A 9517-nucleotide genomic window follows, 5' to 3' on the forward strand; every position below is an offset into this window, starting at 1 on the left:
TCCGACCTAAACCAAACCAATGCCTCTCTCTAGTAATTAGTTCGGGTAACGGTTCTAGGAGTACGGAACCCGATTTTAAAAACATATATACCTTTTAATGATTTTAAGTTTCTCACCCAATAACCCTAGCACTAGCAGCAATTTCCTCACCCTATAGAGTAAACCCTAGCAAAACTTTCTCAAACCTCACTTTACCTTTAAATAATACTGTTGTTGGAAGCACTTCTTCTTCAAGTGCAATCACTTCCATGGTATTTAATGTGTTTAAATTTTAATATATTTAGTATTTAACATTTTTAAATTATTTCTATTAATTTTACATATTTATTGTATTTAAAAATTTTTAAGATAAAAATTTTATTTTTTTATAAATTTTTATTTTATTGAGTACTCAATTATTCAAACGAATTAATCCATTATTAATCCATTATTAATCAGTTTGATTTAATTTAAATACATACAAAAAAATATAAATCCAAAACAAATCAAACTAATTATAATTCAATTAGTTTGATTCTAAAACCTAAACCAATCTGACCCGTATTTACCGTTATATCATAGAACTGATACTCTTAAGTCTTAACACTGTCTTTTACTTATTTCGATAAATAATATACTTAATTAATTTAAATAAAAAAATATCCGTCTGCCGCATGATTGCTCATCTAAAATGAAGTGACAAAAAGGTTCTATTCTATCTTCGAAATTTGGATTACGAATTACATAATCCAGAGACATATAGTGGAAAATGGAAGCTCTTTTGTGCAGAAAACTTGGTGATCCATCGTTATCTTTGGAAGACGATAACAGCCCAATAATTGTGTCCAAGAACCATCCAGTTCCTCAGTTGAAGTCTCCCACTTCTGTAAGAGTCAGAATCAAGGCTACGAGCTTGAATTTTGCAAATTACTTGCAGATCCAAGGTAAGTATCAGGAGAAGGCGACTTTGCCATTCATACCTGGATCCGATTACTCGGGAATCGTTGACGCCGTTGGCCCCAAAGTTTCAAACTTTCGTGTTGGGGACCCTGTTTGTTCCTTTGCTGCTCTTGGTTCATTCGCTGAGTTCATTGTTGTTGACGAGAACGAGTTGTGAGATTCCCCTCCTAATTCATTTACTTTTTTTTCTTTTCAAAACAAAAATTGATGGTAAATTTGAGAAATTGACAAATTGTTCATTGTGGCGTGTAAAGTTATTAACTTTGTTTTTAACCCATTTTTTGGGTTGAAGGTTTCGTGTGCCAGAAGGTTGTGATCTTGTTGCTGCTGGAGCACTTGCTGTGGCATTTGGCACTTCTCATGTAGCACTTGTCCATAGAGCTAATTTAACCTCTGGTCAGGTATGTCATACGTAGTTAATTTTTACTTATTTATTTGTTTGTTTATTTATTTCACATGTTGGTTATGTTTATATCTCTTTGGAGTGGTTGAAAAGTTGATGAAATTGTAGGTGTTGGTGGTTTTGGGTGCAGCAGGAGGTGTAGGGCTTGCAGCTGTTCAAATTGGAAAAGCGTGTGGTGCCATTGTCATTGCTGTTGCTAGGTAGTACTAATTTGTTTCAATGCAAGGTTGAATATGACTGATATAATTGTTCTGCATTTGATTGATATTTCCATTTACTAGGTATCCGTTGGAGTTGAATGTTTATTGTTTTGCATAACTCGGTTTCAGGGGAGCTGAAAAGGTGCAGATTTTGAAGACTCTTGGTGTTGATCATGTGGTGGACTTGGTCAGTGAAAATGTTATCGAGAGTGTGAAAGAGTTCCTTAAGGCTAGAAGGCTTAAAGGTGTTGATGTCCTCTATGACCCGGTTGGAGGCAAGCTTACGAAAGAAAGTATGAAACTTCTGAAATGGGGAGCTCAGATTCTCATAATTGGGTTTGCGAGCGGCGAAATTCCTGTCATCCCTGCTAACATAGCTCTTGTTAAGGTATACTCTCATGAGTTAAGTCTTGATTGATCTAATTATGCTTTATTCGTAAAACCTTCGAACTTCAAAAGTCACTTGTTTATATCCCTCATTACTGATATTTCATTGATTTAAAACCATTTTGCCAGAATTGGACAGTTCATGGTCTTTATTGGGGTAGCTACAAGATAAATCGCCCAGCTGTTCTTGAAGATTCTCTAAAAGACTTATTGTCTTGGTTGGCAAGAGGCTTGATTTCCATCCACATTTCTCATTCTTACCGCTTGTCAGAGGTCAGGAATTCGTTTTACAGCTCTTCTACAGATTTGAATATCACTTTCTTTTCCTATCTAATTCAATAATCAATACAGCTTCTATAGTGTGAATGCATAAATACTTTTATGAAAAAACTGTAGATAGTTATAAATTTGCACCACTTGCATGTCATCTGTGCTAACATGAACTTCTGATCATTGCAGGCCAACCTTGCGTTTTCTGCTATCAAAGATAGGAAAGTCATTGGGAAGGTGATGATTGTTTTTGATGACAAACTTACAAGATCTAAGCTGTGACCCTTCTGATAATTCTTCTTTACGGTTGAATAATATGTGCTACAGTAGCACCCCAACGTCCAACAGAATATTATTGTACAAGAACGGAACAGAATATAGAAATTATGTGCTGTGTACCTGTGTCTTAGTTTACCCAAAGAATAACAAATGTATACAAATGAACATCGTCAAATTGTACTATTTACTATGTGAAGGTTACCTTTGTCAATCAATGGTAAATTTTGCACACTTCATATGGTCAAATAATTTTTTCCAACCTGCCAACCTTGATCAAGGAATGTTCACTAAAATTACTTCTCCATCTCGTCAAGAAGCCAAATTTTCTATTACACAACTTTCCTTTATATTATTTCAAGTTAATTTTGTGGTGCTCTCTTTGTTCAGGTTAGTCATCACGTTGACAAAAACTTTGTAAAAAGATTAATGTGAATGGCTTCTTTCATTAATAAAACCTACATTCCTGAATATCCATATTACCAGTCAAATTTGCATTATTGTTTTACAATCATACCTCCTCTAATGGTTAAGAGAGAGCAAGTTCAGTGAAAGATGAAGCACAAGCATAAGTGATAATTAACCTAAGTATGTTGTAATCAGGAATCAACCGAGTTGATTAATACACATAAGCGTAAAAGCAAATGTAGCAAGACATTTTAATACATCAAGGGCATTGAGATTTGAACTTATGTTATGCAAACTTGCCAAATATTTGTAACATGATCTGATACTCAAAAATTTTGCCGGAAATGGTGTTATGGCAGATTCAACAAGTGAATTATTTGCCATGGGCATTGTTCTTTTACAATTTCATTTCATTTTATTTTCCTCTAGTCTCTACTATATACAAGATTTATACAGTAATAGACAGCAATGTATCTCCAAGCCTTCAATGTTGGGGGATCATATTTACACATATGCCTGATCTTGGGGATGCATCATATTTACATGGCTGAGAAGAGTTTGGTTGGTGAGGATGTGGAACAACTCTAAATAGTTGATCTACTTTGAAACTTTAGAAAACTAACATATTCCTTCTGCAACATTGCACCCCCACGCACCGGATCAAAACTGCACCTATAGAAACTGAAGCCACAGGAAAAAGAGAGAAGAGGCTGTGAGGAACAAAAATGAGAACCAAGTTAACAAATATACAAAAAGAGTAAGAAAAGTACCTCCCATCCATGCCAACAATTAGGACACTGTTCTGAGACTGCGATCCGAATGCTACAATGAATTTTGTGCGTTCAGACAAGTGGAACTGAGCAAATGACCATTCTGAGCTAAAGTATTTTGGTAAAACTCCTACAATGTTAAGGAAGACCAATAAGCACAAACCAGAGTTTTGTCCCACTAGAAAGATAAACATACAACACAATTTCATCACATTATATACATAATGCTCTGCACACATTCCATCAAGATTGATAAGATGATTGATAAATTAGCATTAAACACACACGTGTGCATGCAGACACAAAATCTAGCTCCCAGGATAGAATTTAATAGATAAACTGGACAAAGACAAAATTACTGAATCTCCAAAGTATGAATTACCATGATTCCAAGTGATGATCCCTATAGTTATGAAAATATATTGTACCTCTCATGAAAGATAATGATGAATTTGGATTGGCACCGGTATTTGGAGAAACCAAGGGATCTAAAGAAGTTGAAGAATTCTGATGGGCCAGAGCAGGCCCTCTGGGAGAGTTTGGCCGAGTATCCTCCCCAAACACTCTCACTCTCAAGTTGAATAAATGAACAGTTCCTTTGTCACTTGATGCTGCCAACCACTGCACATTTGGTGACAGAGCCATACTGTTTATTTCAGCTCTATCCACCCCTCTTCTCACCTACAAGAAAGAGAAAGCAAATGACAGAACATCAATATGAAAGATCAAACCAAATCCTATTGAAGAAATATCTCTATCCTATGCTATAATATTGTATAGTAACCTACTTCTTGTAATCGCGACCCGTCCAGTGTATTGAAGATTCTAATCAAAGTGCCCTTTACACTAGCAGTTGCAAGGAGTAGTCCATCCATTGACAGAGTGAAGCAAGCAATTTGAGAATCATGAGCATTGATTAATTTGGTAACATTTAGTCCAAAATGTTCAACCCGAACCTGTCCTTTGCAAAGACCTGGACAAGCCAAAACAAATGTATTTGAATGGTGAGAAAGACAGCACAACCCCCTAGGATTTGCCAGAGTCTCAATCTGGTGAAGAAGCTTCAGATCCATAAGGTTATAAATATATATCTTGTGCTCAAGGACAACTACAATCCGATCACGTCTCAACTTCACTCCGCGAACTTCAGATCTGAATGTAAATTCACCAATGCACCTGCTCTGATGATCATCCCAAATCAAAACTTTATTGGGTGGGTAATGGGTATTACCTACAGAACCAACAAGTCCCAGAATATTGCACCGGAACAGCATCTCCACAATTTTGAAACCACCACTCTTTAAATCACGCCTGAAAGTTTCCTTGAAAGGTTCACAATTATAGATACGAAAACCATTACTTGTCCCAGCAGCAATACAACCACTGTTCTGATTCCATGATACTGAGAGTAAATCTGTTTCATCATTTTTGTTCATATCTAATTCAGGCGGGGGAAAAGAAGAAGAGGCCCCAACATTAAGGAATTCACTATTTCCAATATTCGAAGGTGGAAATATTCCTTGAGACGGAGAAACAGATGAACCCATACGAGATGGGGGGCCACTTGCCAGCATTTGCAGCGGTCAACAACCAGGATTAACCAAGGTATAAAATGGAGTGTTCAATGTGATTTCTGTTATAAGAGACAAAAAAGTTACATTGATATTGCTTGAAACAAATCATTATATGCAATGTTTTCACAGTTCAACCCATTATTACTTTGGTAATTATTCATACAGAACATGAATCTATGCACCTGAAATTTACCTTACATGCAAGCCCTGCTAATTCTACAAGTTTCCTGTTTTATGCATCAGTTCCAGAACCCCAAACTACTCTGTTTGACACTTAAATTTGATAATTCAGCATTTCAATTCATTTGAGTTCTCTAAATCATGTGTTTGATTGACCTCAGTTAAAATGGATCAGTCATTTAAGTGATATAGAGGTGTGAACATGCAAACATATCACATTAATATAAAGGCAACCTAATTATGAAGAAAGAAAAAAGGGATTGATCAATCTTCCAATCATTAAACATAGGCTGATAACTCTTCTCATTCTAGTTAATGGCCAGTCGTTGTTACTTCCAAATATCTGATTGATACAAGTTTGTAATGCAGCTAAAAGCTGTAATTGTTCCAACCCATTATGAGTGTCTATACCAATAAAATGCATCATATTTTACACAGGTACTTGAATTCTTAGTGTAATGTGATTGAGACAAGAAAGTACCAGGGTAAACCTATCACTCAAAACTCACAGGAACTCTGACTTAAACACAGCAAATTCTCACTCTTCCCAGCAACAAAATTTCACTTCAATGTACCTACATATAAAGATCACCAGTTTAAAAATTAAAAAATATATATATAAAGATGCAAATTTTGACTTAGAAAACACGGAACCCAATAATAATTGACCAGAAATTAGATGCGGCACTCAAAATCAGCGAAATTATATGAACCGGAGAATATGGGGATTGAGAAATCGAACCATAAAACGATTAAAAATTGAAGCTGGGAGTAAAGGGTGTGTTGCGGAAACGGAATTAGGATCAGAATGTGTTACCAACGGCGACGAAGGATCAGAATTCGATGAGGTGAACATGAATTAATGAGCTGCCTTCCGAAATCCGAATTCAATAAAATCTGTTATTCAAACGAAATGGTATGAACGTAATGTAACCCTTTCTCTCTTCCAAGTTTTGTTTGCTTCTGTTACGGTAATTGTAATTTAATTTAATCCGAGAAGTTTAAGGTCGGAAGGCACTATGCACTTATGGCTCGCTGATAGTCCGTATGGATTATTAAATGTCCTATAATAAAATATATTTTTTAAAGGGTAAAAAACATAACAAGTCAAAGGGAGAACAATTTTACACAAATAAGTCAAAACAAAATCTGATTCATCAATCAATCAAAGCACATTTCTATGTAGCTCGAACGAACTAAGTTTTCACATAATTCGAACCAAATAGGTTCGAATTACACATTGTAAACCAGAACCATATAATTCGAACCAATTAGGTTCGAATTCTAGCTTCATAATTCAAACTAATTAGGTTCGAATTACACTCCTGAAGTAATTCGAACCAACCACATACCATATTTCGTACTAGGTTGGTTCGAATTAGTGAGGACCAGACCTGTATATATATGGTGTGAACGTGAGTTGCTATCAGTAGAGGGGGGTAAGATGGCTAGTGAGGAGAGTTTCGTAGTGTTGGTTTACCACAGATGATCCATTAAGAGGAAAACTCGTTCCGGTGTGAAGTTCACTAATAAGGATCCTCTGTGTATTATCGTCAGGCCTACGACGAGGTATGAGGACCTTGTTAGCTCCGTACTGCTAAAACTTGGTCTAGAAGGTGTGAAACGGGTTAAGAAGTTTTTTTATCGAATTCCAATCACGGTGCTCCAGAAAATCGTAAAGTACGATTGTTTCACGATCGGGAGTGATGAGAACTTGCAGGTCATGTTTCATTGTCGCCGGTAGTTTTCAGAGGTAAGGACACCAGAACTGTTGGCAAAGTTGGTTAACGCGGTGTCCAGCTCGGGGGTTCGAACCGGAATACCACCACTTTAGCCACGGTAGTCGGTTCTATCTCCAGACCTGCCGTTGCATCTTCTTCCGTCCCTGCGTACGAGCCACCCATCCAACATGTCGCCTCCCCTTCATTCGCTGTTGATCTCAACGACAGTGTAGGCGACGAGGTCGGAGAAGGGGAACATCTGCGGACCTCTTTACAGTGTGTTGCACCGGCTGGGGTTGGAGATGGATTCTTGGATGATCCAGAGGATGATGATGTCGAGCCGGATATGATTGCTGATGACAGTGGCGATGATGTTGGAGCAAGTGAGCCTGCTGGGGGCGGGCGGTAGTTCTAGCTCTGGCACGCAGTAGTACCCTCCACATTTTTTCTCTTTGGACTTGGATGCCATGAGGCAAGAGGGGGTTCCTGGGCAGCCGGCTGGATTTGGCGCTAGAGATGCTGAAGGGTCTGCAGGTCTGACAGAGTTTCAGGTTGGTCAGCAATTTCCGAATAAAGAAGAAGCCCTGTTAAGTGTCAAGACTTATAGCATCCGTTGAGGGGTATAGTACAAGGTCGTGGAGTCTGACTATCGCCGGTATGTGGGCAAGTGTTCTGAGTTCGGCAATGGGTGCACATGGTTGATTCGGCTTAGTCTCCGACAGCGCAATGGACTTTGGGAGGTCAAACGTTACAACGGACCGCATACTTGTCTCGCCACCTCCATTTCCAGCGACTACAGGAGTTTGGATTACCATGTGATATCGGCATTCATTATGCCAATGGTTAGGGCTGATGCATCCGTCAACATCAAGGTGCTCCTAAATGCCACCGCCGCACACTTTGGGTTTAGCCCAACTTACAGGAGGGTCTGGTTGGCGAAGCAGAAGGCTGTTGCCCTCATCTATGGTGACTGGGATGAGTTGTACAACGAGCTCCCAAGGTGGGTGTTAGGAGTCCAGTTGACGATACCTGGTACTGTTGCAGTCCTAAAGACGAGCCCTGTTCGTGTCGGTGGACAGTTGGACGAGTCTCGAGCTTATTTTCACAGACTATTATGGACGTTTCCACCGTGTATCGAGGCATTCTGTCATTGCAAGCCCCTAGTTAGTATTGATGGCACCCATCTGTATGGTAAGTATGGGGGAACGTTGCTTGTCGCGATTGCACAGGACGGGAACTCCAATATACTCCCTGTTGCATTCGCATTAGTCGAGGGTGAGAATGCTGAGTCGTGGTCCTTCTTTCTCTCCCACCTGCGTCAGCATGTGACACCACAGCGGGTCTGCTGGTTATCTCGGACAGGCATAACGGCATCAAGGCCGTGCTTGAGGCTCCTGACGGAGGCTGGTTACCTCCATCTGCGTACCGGGCATTCTGCATTCGACATGTTGCGGCAAATTTTGCCCTCACCTTCAAAGGCAAAGACGCAAGGAGGCTACTTGTGAATGCGGCGTACGCTAAGACCGAGGTCGAGTTTCATTACTGGTTTGATATTCTTAGGTCCGAAGATCCGGCGATGTATGACTGGGCGAATCGGATTGAGTATTCGTTGTGGACACAGCATTGTGATGAGGGGTGTAGATTCAGACACATGACGACGAATATATCTGAGTGTGTGAACTCGATCCTCAAGGGTGTCAGAAACCTTCCTGTGTGCTCGCTAGTGAAGGCAACATACGGAAGGTTGGCCGAATTATTTGTTCGCAAAGGGAGAGAGGCTGAGGCGCAGATGGGAACCGGAGCACAATTTAGTCAGCACTTGGTGAAGTGTATAGAGGCCAACTTGAAGACGGCTAGGTGCTTCACGGTTACTGTGTACGACAGGGATAACTCCGAGTTCACCGTCGCAGAGACAATTCCGACTGGTTCTTTCTCACTGGGTAGCTACAGAGTCTCGCTTGCATCTCACACATGTGACTGCGGATACTTCCAGGCACTTCATTTCCCGTGTCCCCACGCACTGGCATGCTGTGCCTACTCACGGCTTACATGGGAGCCTTACGTCCACCAGGTGTATCGTCTTAGTTCGGTCTTCAGTGTATATCGGATGGGTTTCACACCTCCCATTTCGGAGGGTTTCTGGCCACCATATGATGGGCCGACTGTCATCCCTGACCCCAACAAGAGGCGTGCGAGAGAGGGTCGTCCGAGGTCCACTCGGATACGGACCAAAATGGACGAGGCAGATCCGAACCGGCCAAAGAGATGTGGGCTTTGTTGGCAGCCTGGCCACACACGTCGGAGCTGCCCACAGCTCGGAGGAGCAGAGCACACACGGGGACATGATTAGGTGTATTGGTGGCTTTGGTACTTTTGTTATTTCAATTTC

At 40.1% G+C, this 9517-nt stretch overlaps 3 protein-coding genes across 6 annotated transcripts; 2 read left to right on the forward strand and 1 right to left on the reverse strand.

Moving 5' to 3' along the window:
* The first annotated feature begins 623 nt into the window (after positions 1 to 623).
* LOC130955360 (uncharacterized) lies at positions 624 to 2709 on the forward strand. Its single transcript, XM_057882202.1, has 6 exons — positions 624 to 1092; positions 1232 to 1340; positions 1451 to 1542; positions 1672 to 1930; positions 2059 to 2202; positions 2389 to 2709. Exons 1-6 carry the CDS (start codon positions 749 to 751, stop codon positions 2479 to 2481), a joined length of 1041 nt encoding a protein of 346 aa, XP_057738185.1. The 5' UTR covers positions 624 to 748; the 3' UTR covers positions 2482 to 2709.
* A 411-nt stretch (positions 2710 to 3120) lies between these two features.
* Positions 3121 to 6426, reverse strand: LOC130955359 (autophagy-related protein 18c-like). 4 transcript variants are annotated; one of them, XM_057882201.1, is made up of 6 exons: positions 6225 to 6426; positions 5917 to 5982; positions 4442 to 5286; positions 4082 to 4334; positions 3654 to 3783; positions 3121 to 3564 (listed from the first exon to the last, which is right to left on the reverse strand). In XM_057882201.1, exons 3-6 carry the CDS (start codon positions 5225 to 5227, stop codon positions 3468 to 3470), a joined length of 1266 nt encoding a protein of 421 aa, XP_057738184.1. In that variant the 5' UTR covers positions 5228 to 5286; positions 5917 to 5982; positions 6225 to 6426; the 3' UTR covers positions 3121 to 3467. The 4 variants fall into 4 exon arrangements, with proteins under 4 accessions (XP_057738184.1, XP_057738182.1, XP_057738183.1 ...); XM_057882199.1 differs by having other exon boundaries at positions 5889 to 5982; XM_057882200.1 differs by having other exon boundaries at positions 6150 to 6369.
* A 1169-nt stretch (positions 6427 to 7595) lies between these two features.
* LOC130957248 (uncharacterized) lies at positions 7596 to 8633 on the forward strand. Its single transcript, XM_057884117.1, has 2 exons — positions 7596 to 7679; positions 7755 to 8633. Exons 1-2 carry the CDS (start codon positions 7596 to 7598, stop codon positions 8631 to 8633), a joined length of 963 nt encoding a protein of 320 aa, XP_057740100.1.
* The last annotated feature ends 884 nt before the right edge of the window (positions 8634 to 9517 follow it).

The sequence above is a fragment of the Arachis stenosperma genome, chromosome 10, assembly GCF_014773155.1.
Source record: "Arachis stenosperma cultivar V10309 chromosome 10, arast.V10309.gnm1.PFL2, whole genome shotgun sequence".
Taxonomy (NCBI): Eukaryota; Viridiplantae; Streptophyta; class Magnoliopsida; order Fabales; family Fabaceae; genus Arachis; species Arachis stenosperma.